The sequence below is a fragment of the Aphis gossypii genome, chromosome X (genome assembly GCF_020184175.1).
Source record: "Aphis gossypii isolate Hap1 chromosome X, ASM2018417v2, whole genome shotgun sequence".
Lineage (NCBI taxonomy): Eukaryota > Metazoa > Arthropoda > Insecta > Hemiptera > Aphididae > Aphis > Aphis gossypii.
In genome coordinates this window covers 42166653-42194190 of record NC_065533.1, presented here as the reverse complement: position 1 = coordinate 42194190, position 27538 = coordinate 42166653, and the positions used below count along the sequence as shown (strand labels likewise).

Below are 27538 nucleotides of genomic sequence, written 5' to 3'. Positions count from 1 at the left end.
AATCTCATTTTTTAGTAAATAGGTAGTCCCGGACTTAATTTTTAAATAAACTTCAACTTCGCTTATATTATTTTTAGTTATTAAGATTTAATTTGATTATAAAATATAATATAATACACATTTTACATCTAACAATAAAGCCAAAATTAATTACACGACATGTTCAGTGTTTTCAACTAATATTTTAATTGTTTGAATAAATGATTTTTTTAATTCTCACAGTGAAAATTATGATAGTAAACTTAACGTTCAATTCTTATAAAGTGTATAAAGCGCAATGTCATTTTCCCGACCTATAGTAGTTAAAGTGTTATTATAATTACTTACAATCTAACTTAATCTTATCATAGTTGAAAATTTAATTTTAAGTCTGTTATTACTATTTTATCAACGATGCACAATATTCTATTGCGTGTATTTTACATAAAACATTTAATAATGTATGGTTTTTTTCCAAATAATATAATAAAACGCTATAAATTTAATCCTAAAATTAAATATCTGATAATCTATAAAATATCTCTTGAAATTAAGATTCAACACCAATATTATGTATATCTCTGATTCTATCAGTATTTATAAATTCAAATATTATTTTTATACTTTTATCTTTAGTTTTTTGAAATTAAATTAGATTTTATTTAATTAAAATCTTTTTTTAATTCGATTTCTCTTGTGCTTCTATAACAACTATATAAATACACTTATATTTAGCTTTCATTTGTTTATTTTCACAACGTCTTCTGATTTACACATTAAAAACCAAAGTTATTAACTCCTACAACCGAAATATTTTTTTCCTGTAACATTATAAGAACCGAAACCAACATTACCTAGAACCAAAAATAGGACCTAAATTCCAGACACGGCGATTATAATATATCATACACAAATGAGAATAAAAACTAATCGAGACTTTCGTAACATTTTTCCCGTCAGAAAAGGCTCGATAAGACTACACGACGCGATAATACAATCTTTATACTTCATTATGGTTCACCGCAGATCCTCGAACACACAAAGCCGTATATTATGTGCCAACTCAATAACGATTATTATTTTATCACTATTATAATATAATAACATTATAGCGGTTTGCGCTGTAATAATACTGTTGACGCAAGTGCAGTCTAGCGATTGTGTACTCAAATACCAGCGGCCCTAAGCGTCATAATATTATGCAACGCGCGTTACAATAAATGCGTATGTGTATTTTTCGCCAAACATAACACCGTACAATGTGCTCTGAGTTTCGAAAATATAAAACCATGATGTTATTATGTAATATCCAAAAACAGAATTATGCGCCCCTACAATAATAATAATGTATATCACGACCAGATTTTGTACAAACAGTAAGCACATATTATAATATAATATGCCCACGTGAAATAACGTTGCACAAATTCAATATCTCCTATTGTGTAGGACTTATTACGGTAGACATTGCAATAGTAGTGATCGATTTCAAATTTGTAAAACCGAAACATTCGCTCTGGTGTACAGTTAGTTTTTAATTTATATCGTGGTCGAATTTATCAATGAAATTAATCAGTTCAATTTCAATTCAACGGTTGCATACGAACAACGACTCTGAGCAGAAACGAAGTAGACGTCTATTATTCTAAGAATAATTTACAAGTTTTTTTCAAATTACTATATTAGACATTTAACTGTCTATTCTTGTATGATAGTAAAATGAAATTTTCAATTATTTTAGTATTACATTATCATATTCCTAATATTATAATTAACTAATAAGTCAATACTGATTTGGTGAAAACGGTGAGTAAATATTTTCATTAATTCTTTTTTAACTAAGACAAAGGTTACGTTAGCTGGTTAGCTGCATGTACGAAAAATCATGAATCATTGTCACGTTCCACGCGTCCGGCTATATTAATGTGGTTTCCATAACAATAACAATAAATAATGATAATAATTCACATTAAACTTTCAAAAATTGAAAAAATAAATTGTAGAACCGCTTACAATCCCACCATGGCAGACCAACCTGACGAACTTATGGATCTCACGAATCTTTCATTATCTTCCAGGAGTAATGAATATATAATATACTCACGGAGGCCCAAGACGCTGTCGTCAATGTTTTCTTATGAAGTTATCGAAAATTCCCAAGCAAAATCTAGACAACTCCTATCAAATGTTGGATACCTTTTACATAGCCTTAGCATAATGCGTCGGTGTCAACTTGATGAGCATTCCGGAAACCGACTTTCAAGACTATAACTTTTTTGATTTTTAAAAGTGTTTTTTTGGTATAGTTTTAGCGTATTGTGTATTTATTTAAACCAGGTATTTGTATTTAATAAAGATACGTAGAACAAATATTTTTAATAACTGATTTTAAACTACTAAAAGTTATTACTACTAAAACTTAAAAGCAACCATGTATTTAGAATTTTTCACTATACTTCAGAATCAGAGTTTTTGTTTTATTGCCCTCAATATATGCATCATAATAACAAACATCTGATTAATTTTGATTATCCAACTCAAAGAACTTTTGAGTCTAATTAAGTAGTATAATTTGAGGGACACGCCAAACACCAATACGTTTACTCAACTATAGATTTTTATAGTCTTATCAAGTATTGTTAGTACTGTGCAATTTTTGTATAATTCTAATACCGAGCAACAATCTAAATCATATAACCATATTATTGTCATTTATAAAGAATATATACGACCCTGTTGTAGCAAAAAAATTTTATAAAAACTACACTCTAACAGCTAATTGATATTGCGATTTAGGCAAATATATTTTAAGAGCTCTTAATTGACTACTGTTTATTTTTTTATTTTTAAGTATTCATAAATTATCTTTATTTATAATGTATGATTTATAATTTAAGTATATTAATAGTTCTCTAAGAACAAAAATAACATATACAAATTACTAATTATATTAAAAGACAACTGTAGTCATAATAATAACAACGTCATATGTTTAACAAGAGTGTCTACATAATTTTCAAAAAGTTTTGACAAAAATAAAAAATAATAAATTTGAAAAGTCAACTCCGAATAACGATAAAATTAAGTATACATTTGTTGTATTTCAAATAGGTAATTATTTTTTAGAAGGGAATTACAATGATAATACGTCAATGAACGGTGGAAATCTTGTTGAATGTATTTAAATTTATTGAAAATTCATAAAATATAATAATTATTATATATTATTGCTTATGTAGAATTAAATTATAATTATATTATTATTATTATTATTATTATTATTACTTATACAATTTATTTATCTATATCGATATATTTTCTTGTCGTTTCGACATTAACGTTTTACACTGCAAAAAATGTATTATATTTTTAATTTATTTTATGATTAAAATGGTTTTATTTTACATAGATTCTATATTTTATTTTTATATTGCTTAGATATATCATACAAAAAGTATATTATGTTTAACAAAATTTTCATTCGATACAATGCAAATATCATTCGCCTATGTTCACGAAATAGCTGTCTAACTATAACTTTTGAATAGAAATAGATATTACAATTATTAGATTTTGAGCAAAGCAAGAAATATATTGGATTAATAACTATTTAATCTTTTTTTAATTTTGTCATCTCTATAATTTACTTTTTAGTATAGAATGAATGAATTTTTAAACATAAATCAAATGTATGTATAGTATATTACAATACATACATTGTTATAAGTATATACCTGTATAAAAGAAGTATTTTTTTCTTAAGTTTTTTATTGGTTTAAATAATATTAAAGAATTGTCGACTTTATTACAGTAATAACTAGTCATTAAGAAGCGGTTTTTCTGATGAGGTTAAAATTGTTTTAAATACCAAGGATACTCGCTTTCTTACTGATAGTTTGAGTAGTTTTATTTACCATGTATAAACTGTAAAAATATATCCATGACTCTAAAACCATTTTGATGCCACCATATAAAACGTATCTACTATAATAAAATAAACTGTTTTAGAAAATTAATTGGGAGCTTTTATTTTCAAATAACACTTGACAAACGCAATTAATCTATGTTGCATATTAAAATAGGTACATAAATAGTAAATAAATCTAAAATATCTTAATTACTTATCTATTTCAGTTGATTAAAATACTGATAAATTATAATTAAAAAAATAAACACAGATCATAACTTACATTAGCTCATCTGAGATATAATTAGCATCCTCCTAATTACAAATAAACATAATTCAGCGTTAAATTCAGATGCCTACCTATATTTCATGATAAACCGTGTTATTTGTTGTTTAGTTTCTCTTAAATATGAGTTTATAAATCAAAATTAAGCATTAATTTGTATTCTAGTGTATACTGAATACGGATGGATTAGTTTTGTTTCAAAAAATTACGATAAATTAATCGTATAAATACTGTTAAAAATAATACTGATTGCTAGCAAAAAAAAAAAAATTGAACTGTTTCGGTAACTAGTATTAGTGGTTATTTTTATTACCAAAAATACGATGAATTTATTAATATTGTAATTTAATTTATTTCAATAGTTTGATTGTAATATTTAAATATAAGAACGGTAAAAAGTCTCAAAAATTACAAACAAGGTAATTATTAAATATATAAATTTACAGTAATATCTGATTTCTATTTTCAATTACGTAAGAAACAAAAATAATTTGATTATATTATTATCTTTGACCCGTAAAATCCACTACTCAAGACCATAATTTACTTTCATTAAACATCCAACGAAGTGCAATAATAAAATGTTTAGGTGCACAACTATTAAGTATGCATACGAATCATTATTAATCAAACATCACGAAAAAATGATAGAACCAATAAGAAATCGTAAAAGGTATACAGGTTAAATTCATCTGTGTATTTTTTTTATTATTATTCCATTGAGTATAATAAAAATTAATTTAAATATAAACGAAAAAAAGTCATGTCTCAACTAATAATACTTTTTAATTTTCAATAAAATAACTAATTTTTGGTTTGAATAGTCAATTTTAACAAAATATGCATTTTTATTTTCGATACTTGCATAATTCTGTAGAAAAAATGTAATAAAAAACTTATATGACATCATTATACTTACAATTCTTAGCTATAAAAATTGAAAATTTTATAAATTATTTACATCAATATAATTTACAAATGTTTACATTTTTGATGAATTTTACCAAGATTTTAAATTTAAAAAAATGTAACTATTCGTTTTAAATATTTTTAAATGGCTCTAAAAACAAATTTTATTCAATTTTCAATTTTCAAATTTTTTTTACCAAATAACTCCATCATTATCAATCCTAGAAAAAAATTATAAGAAATAAATTTAAATTAGATATTTAATATAGTAACAATATAAAAGTATTTAAAAATTAGTCTAAATATTTTCAAAAATGCATTCATTATAGAAAATTATAACAATATATTATATAATACAAAATGTTAGTACACTTTTTTTTTTAAATACTTAACATAAAAAAAACTTCTTATGAAAAATCTTTATTTTACTTGTAAATATTTAATGTTTTTTAAATTTGAACTTAATCAATCACAAAATACCTATTGATATGTTATACTAAACTAGATCTGATTTTCTACCAGAAACCATTTTTAAATTTTTAAATTTAAGTGTTTTATGTACCATTTAAAGAATCTTATGACACAAAAAAGTCGACAAGTAAGTAACTGATTCTTGGTATAATAGAAATGTATTAAACCTCTTTATTAAATAGGTTTCTTTAATGAATGAATCAAATTTGAATTCAGTTATAAATCGTTGTACGAGTACATAACAAATATTTCTAAAATTTCTAAAATGATACGATCTATAATATTATAAGGTATCGAATATAGATTCTAATAATTTAAGGGAAAATCTCAAATTTTCACAATTAACAGTGTTTTTGTGTTAATAATTAAAATACAATTACTTTAATCATTTGATTAAAAACTATTTTTTACATAAAAATCCAAATATCAATACTTAAACTAGAAATGTTCATAAAAAATATTTGTGAAATTACTTTTAGATTCTAAATATAGAGATGAATGAATTTATTTTACAAATTTACAATGATGAATATGTTTTTAAACTAATACACTACACACGCTCAAAATTTAAAAATATGGAAATAAACAAAAATTATATACTATAAAATGTTAAAAAATTAAAATTAAAATTAAGTGATTGATAAATAGACTAATAAATTTATTAATAAATAATATAAAACATAGAGTTACTGTAGTTTTATGCGCAAAGCCAAAAAGTTAATTAATTCAAAATAACACGAGAATACTATATAAAACACCTAACGTACACAAAAATCTAAATGCTATTTTATTAAAAAAAAAAAAACTACGAACTTTAAAAGTTTTCACATTTAAATCCGGAAGAATTTTTCAAAACGACATTTATTTATAAGTGTAACATATATATGCTCTTACCTACGCTTTTTGGCATAACCAATAATTAAATAACGGAAGGAAGTACATTTTTATCTGAAAGGTTTTCTCATTACGAAGTCTCTTTCAATTAAAATGTCACAAGTACAATGTATAATATATTCAGTTGCCTTAGCAGTATTCGACGGTATCTACTCTTAGCACTGCGCACACGAGGGAATAAAATGGTTTATACAAAACGTAATATAACATACGTACAAACTAACTGGACAACAACTATAAATAGATAATTGCATAACGTTAGACAGATAAGTTCGTTAAAGAGAAACTTTTGTTTTTCAGGCGAAAATACTAAAACGTACACAATATACTATAAAATAACATATTTCCATAATATGTATACCAATTATATCGTTTATGATACTCTTGTCATTTATACATATAAACTAACGGTTTTTAATTTAACACATAATATTGTAGTAAATACTAAATGAATAGCAATTCAGTTTTCCTCATTTGGTACTGAGTAAAATATAAATATCATGCACACTATTTCTCTTTTCAGATTATAAACAATGATAAGCTTTATGTGAAATGGGATGACAGCCATGAGAGTACTTATGACTTACAATGGCTACTAGAGAGAAATTTTAATGAGGGTCAAGAACGCCACGAAAATCAGCAAGTCAAATGGACTGCGGAATCGTTTTCAGCTATATTTCGGTCATTTAAATATGAGGACGTAATCAAAAGGTCGTATCTATCACTTCCCTGTATTATGTATTTACCTATCTAAAACTATTATATCATAAATCATCATAAATTATTAAATAAACTCAGCGAAATAAGTTTAAACGTAGATTTTAAAATATTACAAATTAAAATTTATTTAATCAATTTAAAAGGTTAAAATTCATTTATAAACTTATTTTATTGCTAAACATTTTTCAAAAAACACAATGTAAGAACGAAAAATAAATTTTAGATATCAAGGCCAACACAGTAGTTTGAAAAATCAATTAGAATTTAATAAATACAATACAATAATTATTATGATACGTTATTGTTGTTAAGTGCATAGCCGATTGAATATTATGTCTTCGTTCAAAACCACACAATTTTTTTCTATTGTTATAAATAAAATTTGAAAGGTAGATAATTCGAACCTGCACACATTTGAATAATACCTAGTTAAAAACTAAACATTTATTACTATTCATTAATAACTCAAAATCCTTATGAGATATTACAACTTTAATATTAATTAAAAATAATTTAATATATAGGTAATAAGATAAATTTAATTATTTATAGTAGATTGGAATAAACATACATAGTGTTTTTAAATATTGTATTAAACAAATTTCATGAATTATGAAATTGTAATATTACTAATTTATATTAAATTCGATAACTGGTGCATGATTCTATTTATTTTTTTGTGTGCATTATTGATACACCATACCAGTGTGTGTGTGTGTGTGTGTGTGCGCGCGCGTTATTCAACGGTTAGATTTTGGGAAAATTGTGCGGAATCAATAATAAAAGTGTGTGCATTTTAACGAAGACCTTTTTTTGAATGCGTAATTACTAGGTACCGCCAAAATATTATTATTGAATAAAAAAAAATAATGATGCACTTCTAAATTGCAATAATCAAATATACTCTCGTAGTTTTTTCCTTAAATAAATATTGAAAGTACAATTAAAATTGTATGTTACAATATCATATCTTAAATTCTAACAGTAACTGTTAGTACTAGTTTTAATTTAAAAATTTACGATCAAAATATAACTAAATAATAAAAATTATATTAACATAATAAAAGGATATGACATTATTTAAATTTAATTAACGTATTTTGTTTGTATATTCATTCCTAAAAATATATTCACTGAAAATTGCAGTATACTTAGTACTTTCATACTTTCTAAATGACGAAAAATGTAAACAAAACATTGAGTTAATATCAAAATTATAATTTAGTATAGAAACGAAAAATCAAAAAAGTGTATTCAAAATTACTTAAGGTACCTACTTTTATCGGCTACAAAGATGCTCTAACAGGCATAAAAGTTCGTTATTATTGTAGAAAATAAACAATTAAATATTAAAAACTAATATTTAAAATACCACAGTTCTATTTTACAGTTCTCTTTAGGGAGACTTTCCAAGTTTTATCTGTGTGTAGTATTTTAAAGTACACGTCACCTGGATCACTCGCTAATGATTTAATTAGTTTTATTTATTTTTTATTATTGTTTTAAATGAAAAAATAAAAATACAGTATAACATTATGCCTCGACAAATTCCTAAGCGAATTACTAATGAATTTACAGCAACTTGGATAAACATCTTTTTTACTTGGATTTTATTTTTTTTTTTATCTCAGCCGGGTGGCTTTCAATTATTTTATTCGTTTAATGATTTTAAAATATCTCGCATCTGATATTATTTAAATTTTAATAAATAAGTTGAAGTTTTTGAAATTTTCGTATACAATAAAAAAAAAAAAAAACATATTAACGTTTATTTTTCGTTAATTATCATTATTTAGAAAATAAAAATAATGTATATGATTCCATATGTTATTTTAATTTAGTTATTGATAAACACTGTATCTTTTATCACATTTAATTTAGTATAAGGAATATTTTAGATGTAACACATGTTTTGAATGCTAAAGAGCTTTAAGTGTCATGATATAAATCACATTTTCTAACAAAAAAAAAACAACATTCAACCAATATTAACTATTTATCTACCAACTAATTGTAATAAATTATGCAAATGTATGTAAATTTACAAATTCGTATGAAATAATCCCCATAAGAGTGAGATATTTGTATAGTCATATATACATTGTTTATTTATGCATAACTGAATTATGAGTGAACAAATATATTTCTTTCCCTCAAACTATACATTATATATTATTAGTTATTACCTATGTTTATCCGTAATAAAACTTCTTTTATTTTAATTTGTTAACAGTGACGAAACTTTGCTACAATGGTTGGAAACTTTGGCAGTTTATGGTATTTCGATGATAAAAAGTTGCGGGTTGGAACAATACCGGGTAAAAGAACTTGCCGGACGCGTTGCTTTTTTGAAAAAGACACAATACGGGTAATGTATACAAAAATTAAAATAATTAATCAATAATAAACCTTTATAAAGCGTATCGTAGTGGTTTTAGAACATGTCAGGGATTACCGATTTATAAGCACTACGAGTATGGCCCACCACCTCTTTTCACCAGTCTGTTGAATTGATTTTTTCCGAGTATAATAAATCAAACCCACAAGTATCTTAAAGTTTAACATTTTTAAAATGTTTCTTTATTTATTGCGGAATAGCTCATGATCATCACCACGTCGTAAACATTTACAATTGAATTATTATTTTTATTATTTTTTTTTTGTTTGTGAAGCGCTTTTTTTGTACCGTTTGACAAATATGTTTTGTTCGTGTAAGTATAGTACCACATATCACATAGGTCTGTAGATACACTACCTATACATAAAATCATAATGATAAAAAACTCGTAGTTCTTAAATTATAAGAAATTACGATGAATTATAGCTAACCTTTTAATATTATTAACAGTTTTTCAAGTCTTAATCTTTCACATTTTAATAAGGTATTTTTATTTAAATAATTAAATATTTTCTGATGAAATTAGTTCAAATCAAAAATTGGCCAGTTAAAATATTTTTGCATAGATATTCTATTTGCTAGTAAAAATGCAACTATCTGTCTATCTAAAATGTTAACGAATATGTATGGGAGGAAATTTTGTTTGAAAAATGTTAGTAAACAGAATAAACACGAGAAAACATTTTTTCCAATTCCAATTTTTCAAAATCCGGAAAATAAATAATTCAATTCCAACCTTCTGACATGTACCTATAATGGTTATTTAATTAATCAAGACACAAATTATTTTACAGTAATTAAATGTACAATTTTTCGTACTGTTTGTTTTTTTTTTTTTTGCTATTTTGGGCTATTCATAAACATTTTATAAATCGAGAGCTCTACACACTTATAAAATATAATAATATAATATGTGTAATTTAACATCAAAGCTCCACTAAGAATCGTTTTATTGAATAAAATGTATATTTTTATACTATTATATACAGTGGCCAATTAAATGGCGAGATACGCTTGACACCCACTGTTATATAGCACAATAAAAAATTCGGGAAATTAATTTTTTTCATCAAAATCCTATTGCTTTGAATCAAGCATGTGCTTGAGTGTTTTTAAAAATATTGTCCATTACAGAGGTGGTCAGCGAGAAGGGATTCGCAAGAGCCACCAAATTTATTAATAAATATGGAAGAGCCAAAATAAAAAAAAAAAAAAAAACAAAAAACAAGTCATATTATTATATTATTATAATACGCAAATTCATATTAACAAATTTGTTTGTAAAAATGTTACGATAAGATGCTAGCCGTATGCGGCTCGCGAGACGCGGTTTAGCCACCCCTGGTCTATTATTTTTATAAACACGGTAATTTGATCGTATTTATTTTGATGTTTAACTTTTGCTTTGCAAGCGCATCTATAGTATTTTTCAATACTTTTAGAATTTGTAGTTTCACGCTAAATAATTTTAATGATTTTAAGGGTTCGAAAAACCATTTTCTTTAATTTTTACCATCTACTATGGATGCTTGAAATGACCCATTTACAACATTAAAATGTCATGTTTTTTTTCATATTTTATCATATCTAACTATGGTCTATGCTGCCTCGTACAATATATTTTATGTTGTAACATATACAAAAATTATTGTCAGAATCAGTGATTTCTATAATATTGTGTATGTGAAAACTAATCAAAGTTTAATAATATATAGTTTAATCCAAGAATATAATATTTAATTGAACAGACAGATATTTTATATAAAATAGTGGAAACCCCGGATGAATTAATGGTTATTAATATCCTGAAACTTGAATTAATTATTTTTTCAATAAATTATTCAACTTTATAGATTTACAAAAAAAAAATATAGTAATTACCTATATAAGTTAATAGTTTTAACTATAATTTGATTTTTTTTTTTTTATTGTATACTTTTTTCACAGCAAAAAATTTGTGAATAAAAGCTTATTATAATGGGTAATTTATTATGAGTACTGAGTAGGTATATGAAATATGTTTGAAACAATTCAAAGTTCTAATTCAAGAATTTAATATTATATTTTAAAATAAATAGTAGGGCGGGCGTCAGGGGTAATTTTTTTCTCATTTTATATGAATTATTAACAAAACAAAATATATATAAATACCTACATATTATACACATTTTTAGTTATGTATTGCAGGTACTTTATAGTTTAAAAAAAACACCGTAATGGCATTTTTCTAATTTATTTTTTCTCAAAGATGACAAATATATTCCCACGAGAACTAATATCTGTTAGGGTATTTTTTTTCCTTGCCGAACAGTGAAGGTGTATTTGTTTTATTAAAAATAAAAATAAAAACGAACGAAAAATCATGTAGAGTAGTCCACATTGTATGTAGAAATTCAAGGAAAAAAATAAAACGTACAAAATAACTCTAAGCTGCCTTGGGGTTTCGAGCGCATGAACTCATTTTCTTTATCCTTAATGCAGTAATTATATCGAACACTTGAAAATGGTTGGAAATTTATATGATTCCAAAACACAAAAGAAGTTTTGATCAGCCACAGAAATTGATTCTTTTTTAAATTGAACTATATGTTGATAAAATATAACGCGTACTATATGATATCAGTATATCATTATGATACCTGACTATTTTTTTACCACAGTGATTATTATTGACATACCTATTATAAGCGATTCAATGTTTACCGATACACGGAGATGATAACATATTATCAAAAGAGAGAGATAGATACGTAACCCAAAATTTGAGTCTAGCTAAACTTTTATTTTTTTATGCGGGAAACATTCACCGCGTATATTCGCTGATATTATGATTCTTAGTGCTGTGATTATTTGTGATGGTACCTATTTATAACTATAAATTAAGCAAAAATATTTTATTTTATTTTAGAAGAAAATAATTAGAAGATAGATAATATTGTCTTCGGGGCTGCAAAATTATATCTTATTCGTAGAATTCTATTAATTTTGTAGAATTCGCAGGTAATGTTCCAACAATATATAATAACAATCATAATGAAGTTGTAAATCTATCAATATTATTTATTGCAATAAACAACGATAAAAAAAAATATACATATATATGACTCTGTATAAATTATTAGAATGCTACGAATGAATGTAAATTATGATACAGTTAATATTAAAATAGTTTTGATCGAAAGTATGAATTTAAAACCAAAATAAATAAGCTGAAATAAAAATTTAGCAAAATCATAAGGTTTTACCCAATATCTATTATAGTGTTATTATTATATAATATTAAAATTATTGTGAAACGTTGGGAATTAGATGCTTGCTATTACGTCATTTGTGGAGAAACTGCATATGACTAAGAAAACATACGTCAATTGAATTATTATTATTAAGCTTTAAAATAATACATGAAGTTCTGCAGTGAAATTTTCAGAATACCAGCGAGTAATGGATGTTTTTACATTAAGAGTTGAAAATTTAGATAATAATATCAAAAAATATATATATACATATATTATATACGAATATTGTATAACAAATGACGTCAAATAGTTAAAATTCATATTTTATTCATGATAACATTTATTAATATTGCAAAAATGCATAAATTTAAATGGACTATTTCAAATAAAAAAATAATACGTTAGTATTACACCATTTTTGTAAGACAGAACTCCACTATAATGATACTAACGTCAATAATGATGGTATGAATTAATGTAAAATTAGTATTTACCACTGTCATTTTGAAAATATTGATTTTTTTTTTTTATCTAGTTTTTGATATATAGAGTTTAATACTTCAATATTTTGTTTTATTATGGAACAATAATCAAAAATATGGTTTATTGGATAATTAATGATTTGATGGATTAGTTGGTAGACTCTATTGCTATTTTGTTCGTTTATTTCACGTTTCAATGGCTAAGTAGTCGTTAATATTTAGTCTTTTATTTTTATATAACTAAGTAGGTAGGTAGAAAGGTACTCGTCTGGAACACATAATTCGATAAGAATAAACTCCTCGTTAAAGGTTTTTCAAACAAAAAATAACCAGCCACTGTTCCGAAGAAATTATCGAGAGTCTGAAGATTTTGAATACTTTTAATACAATGTTCACTTTAAGAAAACAATTAAATTTATTCAATAGTAATGCATTCATGACCGTTTCTTTTATTAACAATATTATTTTTATTTTTTCTTACGCTTTAAAAACAACCATAAATGTATACACTAATATAATTGGAATTCTTATTTTTAACATTATAATATTATACTTACTTATAAATTATTGTACTAAAATTCATTAATAAAACCATACTAGATGTATAATTATTAATTATACACATTTTAATACAAATTATGAACCATACAAGCAAAAAGATGATTTCGTTAAATTGTGGTAGAAATTAAAAGTTAAATTAACAATATTTCTAGTACTATATCTATATACTGTCTAAAGAATAATAGTCTAAAAATAATAATACCTATTTTGATGATGACACATTTTATTATTTTTATTGCTATAGTACTTAAAAGGTCAACAAATAACAAAAATGATACGTAAACATGAACTATTTGTTAGAAGGCATTAATATTTTTTTTTTAATTTGTTATCCTATAAATGTTGTCTTGTATCATGAAAAAAAAAATTATTAGTTGAAGGTAAGTAATATACTGTAAGTTATCGTGTATATTGTAAAATATAGTAACAGTTAAATTATTTTTTAAATAATTCTTACCTACAATAAATAACCATGCAAGTATAATATTTGAACGAAATTAATATAAACGAAAAGGCACAGATATGCACAAAAAATGTTTCATATTTTAGTAGTAAGTATAATATAACATACACCAACGCTAATTTGAAAATGTATTATAAATACATATATAATAATAAGTTATATACATTTTTTACCACCTATAAATGCACTTTCTATCATTAGCCTTGTTTAATTAAATTATTAATTTTGTTAAGAAGAATTATAAAAATTTGATACATATATAACTTGATTCTTAAAATACCAACATAATTTAATAAATACAGGAACCTCAATTGATTAGATGATACGGTCACAGTATTATTAAATTTATAATGGCCTCTTAAAATCTTCTATATTTTATAAATACTTACATAAATGTAAAATTGAATAATTTAAAGCTTAATGCGAATTAATTTATTAAAGATGAATCAAAAACAATAACTAACAATATTTATAATTTAATTATAGATTAAATGATCGATTAATAATATCTAACCAGAAAAACATCATATATGTCCCTTAATTTATAACATTAAAGACATATTAAAGCTTCGATTTTAGTTAAATTGGCCAATTTTACAATTTATGCTATAAATTATTGCATTGATGTAAACGAGATAATGCGATTATAGCTTGTAAAATAATATAAGGATGTGTCATACGTATATATTCTTGGTTCATAAATTTCCAGTAGACTGATCCAAACAAATAAAAATGTCATGTTTTGGTTTATTCGTTTGTTTTTTTATTTTGTAGTACTTATATACTTGTATATGTATAATATGCATTACAGACCAATAAATTTATTTGTAATGAATCATAGGAATTATATAGTAGCAGTAGAAGTAGGCTACGTACTTTGTCGCAATAAGCAATAAAGAGGAGAAATAACCTCAGACGCAGTCGAACGAAAAACAGATTCAATATACGTATATGAATTGTTTAAACGTATTTAATTAAATAAAGAAGTGCGAAATACAAAACGAATAACGAATAATGAAAAATGTCACTGAGGTAAAAGCATATATTCGAATAATAAAAACGATATTCTGCTTTAAATCTAGTCACCTTAAATAGATTATATTAAATTACAGTAGTGTGCATGCATTATATACTTCGTTGTCTGTCAATTCCGAACAATCTAAAATGATTATTTTTTTTTCTAACTGATGACTGACATATATATATGTATATATATATATATAATTATCATATCTAAGTTATTCAGAAAATATAATATGTAGATTAATCAAATGATAATACCCACATAAATTTTAATTATTTATATAAATAATATTCATTGAACATAACTCATGAACATTTAAATTGCAATATAGGTAAATACCTTTACAATATTATAATATTTTATATTATAATGTATAAATATTATCAAAACCTTTCATTGGTGAGCATGAATAGATTATATTTAAAATAAATTTGCATAGGTTTTAAAAATATTTGAATGAGCACAATTCCGAAATAAATCCTGACCATTTTAGGGCTGACCTGTACTTTTGATAAAAATCATATTCTAAAAAAATATGATGATTTATCATTGACTTAGTACTTACCGAATTCATTTTCACTTTATTTATATATCTATACTATTGATACTGGTGATCACATACCATGTTGATACATTCAAAAATATTTGATAACCGATTTTGACATCATTTGAGCGTGCTACCTATATCCAGTCTAGTTCTATGAAAAATAATGCTTTAGAATCTAAAAGTTAGATTCTAGGTTAAGTGGAATTAAATCTCAATCTAATGATCCAATAAAAGCAAAACTTTAATTTGAAAACAAATTGATAAATTCAAAGAACTGGTGCTATAAATTATTATAACTTAAATAATATAATAATTTAAATCAAAAATTGAGTTGGAAATAATTATTGCATATGGGCATTTTTATATTTTTATAACTGTACAGTTAATCAACCCAATATTTGTATTATTAGAATATTTTAAGTTTCTACAGTTTATAATTTTTAAATGATAAAAAAATGTAATTATGTATAAATAGAACAAAAAGAAATAAGATATTTTGTGAATTATATTATCATATCTTTTACATATTAATATGAATATTTTCCAGTCACTACATATTTTTTTTACAATATTTACATAGTTATACAGTAATTCATTTTTAAATTACATAAAAAAAAAATATTATAGTATTTTAACTGATTGTCTTATATCAGTTAGTTTTTATTTTTTGTTTTTTAAGAATCGTTTATTTAATGACAATTTACAATCCATTCAAGTGAGTACAATAAATAAATGAGTGAAATACAGCACTAGACGATGAATATAGAAAACATTGAGAAGAAGTGTCACATTAGAAACGTCTGGATATAAATAATTATTTAAGATAAATACTCGTAAATAATTTTTAATAAAAACGTTAAATAATATGATAATATGCATTGAGAAAATCCCTAAGCCTATTCGTGTTTCACTCGTCTGACTGGATTACCTGGAAATTCAATGGAATGAAGTTGTGCGATGAGAGTGTTGGAATTTCGGAGTGAAGGCGTAAGTAATTTGTGGTAACTATTTAAGTTATGGTGGCGATTTGAAGGTCATTATGCACGGTTTATAAACTTATGTGGTAAACTTTGTACATAGTATTCAAATCGTGTTATTTGTCTTGAATATTATAATAGATGTGTTCATTTTTTAATTTATACAGAATACCGTTTAGTTTTTACAATCTTAATATTGTTATGCGAAAAAATTCGTGGAAATGATATCATACGCATTATGTATACGATTGAAATTAATATTCTTTTGTTAAGTGCAAAGTCAATTAGTATTTTTTTATTATTCCGTTCAGATATATTATAGAACTCAATTCGTGTGCACCGATAATGATAATATTTTGCGTAAACATGAGCAATAATCATTGCGAACTATTAGACATTTATAATCGACTGTTAAATTCAGTGCTCGTGGACAAATTATTAGATCGTTACTGGCGCTGACCATTTCATGTTTCTACTCATTTGCACGTAAACTAATACAATTAATTTGTAACACATCATCCCACTGAGTAAAATATCCTCTTAAATTCACTAACACTATATTGTACGGTGTCATGGGTACATTTAGATATACGAGTATATACACCGGGTTGTAATTAATAGAAGATTAAGATTGGTACAGATACTTTCAGGAGCCTGACTTAAATTTAAAAAATTATCTGTGATCAGTATCCATTATAAATTAGGGTTCATACTGATCGTTTTCAAAGAGTTAAATATAGGCAGTTGTGTACCTTTTTAAGTGAGTGCGTTAGTGCATGTCGTATATTATACGTATGTGACCGTAGTAAGCGATCATTAGTGTAATAGTATGTATATATATGACTACAGTTTAAAAGCGTAGCACTACCCCACGAGTACACATAATATGTCAATAACACATTAAATGTATATCATATATTTTTTTTCATTTTGTGTAAAGTATCAATTTTTGCCATTTATATTAACTAGCCCATTTATACAATAACATTTCTGAAGGCATGTTTGAATTCGTTTTTAAATATAGGTACTTTATATTTTTGAATTTAATAATACTTTGCTATTACTAACATTTTAAAATACTTAATATTCAAGATTTAAAAATTTGATTTTGAGAGTTAACAAACTCGATTTAAAAAAAAAAGTAGAAAAGTCGTTACACTACTATAGGATAGAAACCCTAAAATGTTATAGTTAATACCCAAAAAACATTGGTAAATATGTATTTTTCTGATTATTACCTACAACAAAATGAAACATTTTAAAAATAATTATTAAAGTTTTTAAGCTATAATATAATATATATATATATATATATATACAATGTATATTAATAGTTTGTTAAAATGCATACGTTTAAAACCCGAATTTATTATGTTTGAAATAAAATAAAGTTTGTTCATACCTATTATGTGTCGATGGACCTATATTAAACATATATTTTTGGTTTTAAAGACTAGGCCCCTCCTCCTCTGTAGTGGTTTTTTTCAATATTTTTATTTTTTTTTTTATTTGTTTGTTATACCCTAGATACATATTATCTAGAAGTATCATCATATCATTATATTATAGGTACGAGTCGATTGAAAACACAATTAAAAAAAAAAAAAAAAAAACGATTTCGATCTGTAAGAGCTATTATTTATGTATCTCGATCGGATGAAGTGCAGTTAACCGACACACGATTATTTCTGGTTCGCGGGTTCTGAATATCAAATATTATTATGGTATTTATCAAATCGTCAAAGTCGCGGGTACAATGCAGACGACGCGGCGCGTGGGGTATATTATAACGTCTGCTGCGGGCGACTCGTCGGATCCGGAACGTAGGTAAATATAGCGTGTATTAATTATTACTGAGCGCACGTGCCGTTTATTGTGCTCGACAATTGGCGTGTTTATACCTTTGTTTTCAAAGGGCAGGTAAAGGGTGCATCTCATCGCGACAGTGTATAAGACCGCGGCGTACACAATACCTATCTATAGGTACGCTTTAAACGGACGCAGAAAGTTTCTACTTTGATACCGTCGACAAACCAATCACGCGTATATGTACATACATATACTATATCGCATAATACACTGTACGACGGTTAATAACTGTATATGATATATAACCAATATAATACATTATACACGGCAAATATAGCAAATATATATATATACCTATGACATCGTCGTCTACACGAGTGTATATTTGTATAATACCCACTGCGTATTACGTATATTATAATATATTGTACGCAAACCGAGTCGTACACATATATATGTCTACCGAGAAACCATAAACGACGCGTGGGCAGGTGGATGATACAACTGTGTTGTACGTTTTATATTATATTATAATATTATAATATATTTTCGATGTAACGTTATGGTACGGTTGCTTTATTCGACAGCGAGCTAAACTCATATAATAACGATGATAATAATAATAATAATACGAATAACATGTGAAATATTATATAGTACGATACCTACCTACGACGTTATTCCGTGTTTCGTATACCTACATACAAACATATATTTGAAAAACGGTATAACGTCGCGTTATTGGACAATAACTGCGAAGTGCAGTTAATAAGAATGCATAAATTACAGAAATGTCATGATACTATATATTGTACGTGAGTAGTATTATAGCCACCTATACGTCAGAATAAACATTATTCGCGTAGGTACTACCTAACAGTACTTACCTATACGCGTACGTCGTGATGAAATTCTATTAAAATTCTATACAGTTTGAGGAGAAAAAATAAATAAACGAATTCTACGAAAACTAATATCTCGTTTTTGTTGTCTGTGCTTTTTTCCAGGGAAACGTTCAAAGTTGAAGTGAACTCTGATGCGACCAATTTAGCATACAGATCAACATACTTACAACTACATACGGACTTGCCGTATTATGAATACACACCCGGGGTAATTTTTATTTGATTATTTATGTGATATTTTTATTAAAACTAAATAAAAATATTATATACAATTTCAAAACATATTTATATATGTCCTGTAAAATGATTATAAAATGATGTGTACCTATAGAACTCGGTTTTCTAAAACTTATTAATTTAGTGAAAATCTAAAAAAAAAAAACAATACGACGGTTAATGCTTTTAGTTTATAGTATGCATAAAACATTTTAAACATAAAACATTAAATAATGTATAATAATATTAAATATTTTGCTTCAATCATATTATTTACATATAACTTATATTTTGAAATAGAATTATGAACTATAGAAACTATAAGCCTAGTTAACGAATCATTTTTATCATTACATTCAAATCTATTAATAGTTAATCATTATTCGTAATTTTTTGACATTCTATTGAGTATTTGAGTGTAAAAAAATATAATATAATCAATAGTAGGACCTTTCAAGTTTTCTACGATTAATGTTCTTTGAATTACATTTAAAACACTAAAATCGCGATTTTACGCATGAATATCCAAGACAGTCGAAATTTAAATTTAAGACGCTCGTAAAAGATATTTGTACAATTGTACATTTACACTAAACTTTTTTTAATAATTCCAGAAAGCAAACTTTTGTGGAACCTTCTATTAAATTTTCAAATCTTAGATATGAATATTAAAAATTTTCAACGTGAATCCACCTTTTCAGGTGATTTTTTTTTTTTAAGAATTTAGTTTCTCTTATTTATGTCGCTACAAAATGTGACTTTCACATACTCTTATAACATAGGTAGGTAAATTTTATGTATAATATGTTTTTCCAATATATGACTTTTTTATTATTATATATTTTTTTAATATCGTCGTTCTGTGTGATTGCCGTTCAAAATACTGGCGTTTTATTTTTTGCCATTCCCCTAACGCTATAGCCTCCCGTATTATTATAACTTATAAGGATATTATTATGATATGAAAGATTAAACTATTAAAAAAGGTTCAAAACCGCTTTAAAATTTAATATATTATTATAAAACATGTATAATATATAAACTTATAAAATAATATTACAAAATTAGGTTAAAAAATTAAAATGTACAATATAATAATATACAACTGTGCTAGGCAGTTTTGTAGAAATCCTCGTGTAAACTATTCTACATTTGGTTTGATTGAAGGTGATTTTGCTGCACTGCATCGTTCAACCAGAATCCAGTGGCGGCGAATCTGAAGTGACCGATGGGCTATCGGTGTGCGACCGTCTGAAGGAAACGGACTTGGACAGCTATAAGACGTTGTCCACGGTGCCGGTGAGATGGATTGACCGCGGCCACGACGATGGCTACAGTTTTCATAACATTTACGAGTCGCCCGTAATTTGGTTAGTACCGCGTCGAAACGGTTAAAACCTTAAGAGCTATCGACTTCGCCGTAGAATTTCGTAAAATAATAATTTATTATATTGCGTCACGTTTACGTGCAGGAATACAATATAGTGGTATAAGTTATGGATATTGCAAGAAGGTAGGATTATAGCCGAACAGTGCATCACCAGTGAAATTAGTGTAAATAACTTATTATTTTAATTAATTTTATAACAAAACCTTGAATAGAAGGTACAACAATATTTAGTAACTCAATTGATTTACTCTTAAATTAAACTCTTGTAACGGCCTACGCTTAATATTTATCGACTAAAAACTAAGCGATTAAACAAATATTTGGCTTCCAAGTCTCGGATGATAATATTTAATTTATTCAAAATCTTATTTAGCTATGTGTATAATATTTGATTAGATATCAATGCATATCAAACTATCACGTAGTTCAGTTACGTTTGTTGTCATCAATAAATTTTTTCCTAATCATTGTTTTGAAATTTAATGTATATGTGAAAATTCCATTTAACATTTTAATGTTATGAATAAACTTATAATATATTTATATATATATATAATATATATAACCTAATCTAACTAAATGTTGTATATAATTTAATTAATACATTTTGTTTTTAATGTTAAATTTCGAGAGATAAATTCATTGGTTTTTCGATGATGTATGTTTTTTTTAAATTATTGTTTTCATGTCTGATTTCAATTTTAGCATTCATTTAACACTAAAAATGCTTCGATTATCAACTTAAACTGCAGTGGTTCTAAATTTTTTTGTACATAGCGCCCTTGGGTGTTTTATAAAAATTCTAGGGCACTGACTTAAAAAATGGTTTATTGTGGAAAATTGGATTTTTTTTTCTGAAGGGGCAAAAATAAAAAATTTCAAGTTTATTTTAAAATAATTCGAAAAACAGAAATTTTTGCGAAAAATGATTAGTAATGTTAGTAATACTAATAATATCTAGACATGATACAATTATTAAGTATTTCAACTCATTATATATTATTTATAAGCATATACACATTTGAAGTTAGACTGACAAAATTTGATATTTAAATTAGTGATATTAGTTGTTTTTTGTACTTAAAAAATATTATTTGTATGGAGTTGAAATTTTTCAAAACTATGTATGTTACTACATTGTTTCAAAATATTTAATTTCATTTTAAATAATTTATTCCACGAAAATCTATTCACTATCTGTTCTACGGTATGTCATGGTAAGTGATAAGTTACGGTATGTTCTTATTTATGATTGAAAAATAAATGTATACATTCATTACAATGACGAGGTTTACTTACAATCTACAATTAAACTACAGAGCCATTTTCCAGTTTATAAATAATTAATTATGTAGCCAACTTACAAGTACAAGCTTGTTTTTTCCTCATTAAACAGTATATGTCACTGAGTTTCAATGTTCTTAATTTTAAAAATTATACTTAACCGTTTTTTTTCTATTCACAGTTACTGAACAAAATAATTCAGTGTGATAGAGTGAATATCAAAATAAAATATAACATAATTTTTACACAACCCGTAACTAACGTTCTTTAAACATTACTCCGTAAATACATTAATAGCATTCAGCATCCTTAATAATAATAATAATTTAAAAACACACACATTAACTCAGAGACGTACATTACATTATTTAATATTCATTGTAACTGAAAATGTGTATTTAGATGGTACCTATTTTGAGTGTTTCAAATATTGTAGTTTTAGTAGCATTAATTAAACATTCATGTTATGTTTACTTTTATATAGCGAAGACAGTTATGGGAATATCAAGAGAATTAATTTTAGTGAGCATCACAGAGATTCAAAATGTCCTGTATCAATAGATAAAGTACACATTTGGTATGATGCACTAGAAAAATTTGTAAAGATTGCGTACAACGAAAAAATCATCAGCACTTTTAAAATGAAACCTGGTATACCTATATCTTTAATATTATGCATGCATTTTATTTAATCAACACAATATTGACATGTTATCACAATAAACGAGAGATACCATAAATATAAATTGAAAGACTTTCTACAAAAACCAGACTTTTAAAATTGTTCAGGGTAATCAAGAAACGTTATTTATGGTAATTTTTTTTTTCTGAAAACTATACTTATTTAATAGCTTAAATTGTATGAAAGATACTAAAACTATATCCAATATACATTTTATAAAAATGCAATGAACTTAGCCTGACATGGACTTACTCATATGATTTTACCACATAGTTATAATATTGTTTTCCTCAAATATTTTAAATAAAACAATACAATATACTCATTGATACTACTTATTATGTTAAAATGTGACCATTATTTGCAGCAAAAATCAAAAAATCTAATAATACTATTTGCTAAAAAAAATTAATTGCATAAAATGAACTAATATGATTGATGCTTTCACTTTTAGGGAAAAATTTTTTATTTGGTTTTATTTCATGAAAATTTTAATTTTTTAAAATAGAGGACTTGACTAGTTTTTGCAGTAAGCCTTTAAAAATTCTTGTTAATGGTTATAAGACATTTGTTATTTCGATTTTTAAGTGACTTATACTTCATTAATTAATAACGTAAATCAAACATTTACCTACTCTGAAATAGAATATTTTTCCAAGAATTATATTTAAAACTTGAATGAAACTTAACATAACTTTTGGGTTTATTTAAAGTTTAATGGATTGACATTTTGTGATGTATCTCTGTGTCACTCCTCTACGCTCATTAAAACTTTGAATACTAAGTTATAACTAATTAACTACTCGTTTGAATTTTAATTTTTATACATGGAAATTCTCAGAAAAATATTTTATGTAATGAGATTAAAAATTTAAGTTGATATTCAATAAATTAAAATTAAAAATTAAAACAATAATAAAAAAAAAAACAAATGATAAAAATAATATAGATAGTATTATATACATATATTTTCAATATATAAAAAATTACATTTTTTTCTTTGAAATGATCACCATTCCTATGTTTATTATATATTTAAAATGCTTTTATTTTATTTCAAGGGGATATTTTGACATTTGATAACCACCGAGTACTACATGGAAGAAAAGGATATCAAGGCTCTAGATTATTAATTGGTGGTTATTTGGACTGGGATTTAATTAAATCAAGAACTAGAGTTCTCCAATCTCAACTATCAAATAAAATTAATAATTAATCATACGAATTATTTATGAATATACAAGTCAAATATTTGTATGATTCGATAATTATGAACCATTAACTATATTAAATAAGTTAAATTAAATATGGAATAAATTATAAGTATGTAGTTATACATAATCATTTTATAGGTTTTCAATTTTTCTTTTTTCATTATAGTTGAATATTTAACAAACATATGTATGTACAATTATTTAAAGCTAATAGTAAATACATAGCCACAACATTATAATGACATTAATATGTAAATAAATTGGTTATTGGTGAAATAGCAAGTTATTAAACTACTTTTTTGTATTATTTTTGTATATGTTTTCTCTATTATTATTAATTAAGACATTTTTTTTTATTATTAAAAATAATAATATTTTATGTAATGAGCTATACTTTTAAATATAATACCGTTTGACTATTTATATTATAATAATATATACTCATATACTCAATATAATGCTATAATAAAATCAGACTCTACGAGTATACAAGATGTATAAGGTGACCAGACATATTTTATACGGAAAAATTCCGTTTTTAAGTCTATCTCTGTGTTAAGTATTTCAATATGCTAATATTGCGTTTTTTTATATAAAAATATAAATTCCAATTAAAATACTAGACGTCAAGAATACATCAATTGAAAACACATTTTTTTTTATTTTTAATTTATTTTTATTTTTAACACCCACTTTATATTGTTTCAATATTTTTTTTATTCATCAAATAATGAAATGTTGTTTTACTTTAGTAAATATAAAAAATTAAATCCTATGTTTTTGTATTTTATATCTGGCTATCTTTGTATACATAATATATCTTATAATTTACCACTAATTAATTAATTTAATTTCTTAAAGCAAAACTCGAGAATTGATTTTATTAATAATGTATTCTACATGCATAATGTAATGAGTGTTGTAGCCAAAAAATCATAATTTTTATATTATGTTAAATTTGGCAAAGTCTCAAACAACTTGGAATTGTGTTCAATTATCTTAATAATTTCTTATTTATTTGTTTTACGAGTTATTTGAACTCTCGTTATAACACGTGTAAATAAATACTTAAGAAGAAGATTGAGAACTTTACAGCCAAAATGTAATGTGGTGCACCAATGAAAAAAGGTTTGGCACAACTCATTTAACTCGTTTTAAAGAGCTTAATACAACCTATATAGAAAATTTAAACAATATAATACACTCACAAAATTACCTAACCACTATCGTAAAATTAAATACCATCACTCCTAATTTCCTATTCTTTTCAATGACTTTTGAATTGTCTACTTTAAAATAAATCTGAAAATTTAGAGTCAAGCGTCTTTAGAGCTTCATCACTATTAATTGTAGTACAAAATCCAAATGCATGAGAAATTCATAATTAATAGGGCTCGGATTTTTATAATACGTATAGGTTACGTCATTTTAATTCCAAATAAACCAATTTATTTTCCTTTTTTTTTTTTGCTTTTTATTGTTTTTTTCAATTATTCCAGCAATGGTTTTTTATATGTTTATTATGTTATTGTAATAATAAAAAAATTAATTAATAAGAAATGTAAAAATCCAGAATACGGACAAAATATATATGCTATATTGTTTACGTTTCGGCTTATTTAAATGTATAGATTATTGATTTACATATAGCCTGCAGTACCTACACGGTCATTATGCCTATATCATCGATCTCGACCATTTCAAAATTTAAGATTTAGTATTGTAATTTGAAACCTCTTGTAGGTATAAACTATAAAGTATGCACCGATCACCTCAAAGGATATAGAAAGTTCGTCTTCTAAGAATAAAAATATTCTGTAGGACAATAATAAAATCAGTTTCACTGATGTAAATCTAAGAAAATACATGGTAACAAATACAAATCTTTTTTCAATTTAAATTAATATTTTTAATTTTTTTATTCATTTATATTATTAATTCGTATTAATTTTTGGTAATGCTTTTTTTTAAAAAAAAATATATAATATACTTCTTTTTTGCTGTTTTGAAACAATTGTGTGCTTTTAGATTCTGAACGGAGTGATGAATGTATTGATTTTACAATGATGTGTGTTTTATTTTTTATTTTTTTATTTTTGTCTCTGTCATCACGTTTTGGAGCAGTAAAAGTGCTTCGATTTTTAGACTCAGCCCTGATTCTGATAAGAAAGTAAATCTAGTTGGTACTTCGGGGAGTCAAAAGTAAAAAATTTCCAATATTATTCAAAAGCATCATGAAAAACCTTAAAAAAGTAACAGAAAAACAGGAATTTTTAAGCAAAACCAGTTTTTGACAAAATCGATAATTTTATTTTACTGTAACTCAAAAAATAATAACTGTAAATACTTGAAACTTTCACTAAATGTTTTATGTTAGTGTTATCTATATACAATTAAATCTTCAAAAAATGTCGACTTTTTTTTGAGTTATTTATAGACCACTGAAATTTTTAACTTTTATAAGAATTTGTTTTTGAAGGTCAATAAAAAAATTTTGGATGACCAAAAAAACTTGAAAATGTAATACAAGGTTCCTTATGATAAACCATAAGGACTTTGTTAGTTTCTCAAAATGTATTATGAATCATTTATGATTCTCTACATAAAACAAACTTATTGGAAAACGGGATGTGTACGGCGTGGTCGAGTTACCTGTAACCTAACCTAACCAACTGTTGTGTGTCGCAGTGACTGCATTCGCGTAACCTAATGCAGAAGATACGGAAAAGTCGCATACCTACCAGCATACCACGCATAGTTAATGATCGTTTACTACGTTCTCATACGGAATACAGAAATATCAATTAAATTTTTAGCTTTATACTATATATTATAATTGTTCTTCAGCTCGTCCGTGGTAATCGTGTAAGTTCTAAGCGACTTGTCCATTTTCATTAAAAATTATATCAATAGATTCCTTGAAATTCTGAGCCCCGGAGAGTTTTATAGCATATTTTTTCCAGCCCTTATAGGTGGCTATAATCTTGTAGCCCACATATAAATTTAGTATTAGCTCTCGAGTCTCAAATATAAAACATTTCAGTTGATTTAAATGGTTTCCATTAGTTGCAGATTATATGTAAGTACTTAGTTATATTTTTAATTATCATAATAATATAACCCAAATGTACATACGACTTTATAACTAAATAAAAATGTTTAAAATATAAAATAGTCATATGAT

At 25.0% G+C, this 27538-nt stretch overlaps 1 protein-coding gene across 1 annotated transcript in view; it reads left to right on the top strand.

Moving 5' to 3' along the window:
• The window catches only part of LOC114129356 (gamma-butyrobetaine dioxygenase-like), a 31770-nt gene extending 6641 nt beyond the window's left edge, over positions 1-25129 (top strand). Inside the window, exons 2-7 of the mRNA XM_027994071.2 lie at positions 6970-7157; positions 9400-9534; positions 19671-19776; positions 20952-21154; positions 22943-23109; positions 24202-25129. Coding sequence (XP_027849872.2) covers positions 6970-7157; positions 9400-9534; positions 19671-19776; positions 20952-21154; positions 22943-23109; positions 24202-24356 — 954 coding nt within the window. The 3' untranslated portion in view covers positions 24357-25129. The remainder of the gene's footprint in view (positions 1-6969; positions 7158-9399; positions 9535-19670; positions 19777-20951; positions 21155-22942; positions 23110-24201) is intronic.
• The last annotated feature ends 2409 nt before the right edge of the window (positions 25130-27538 follow it).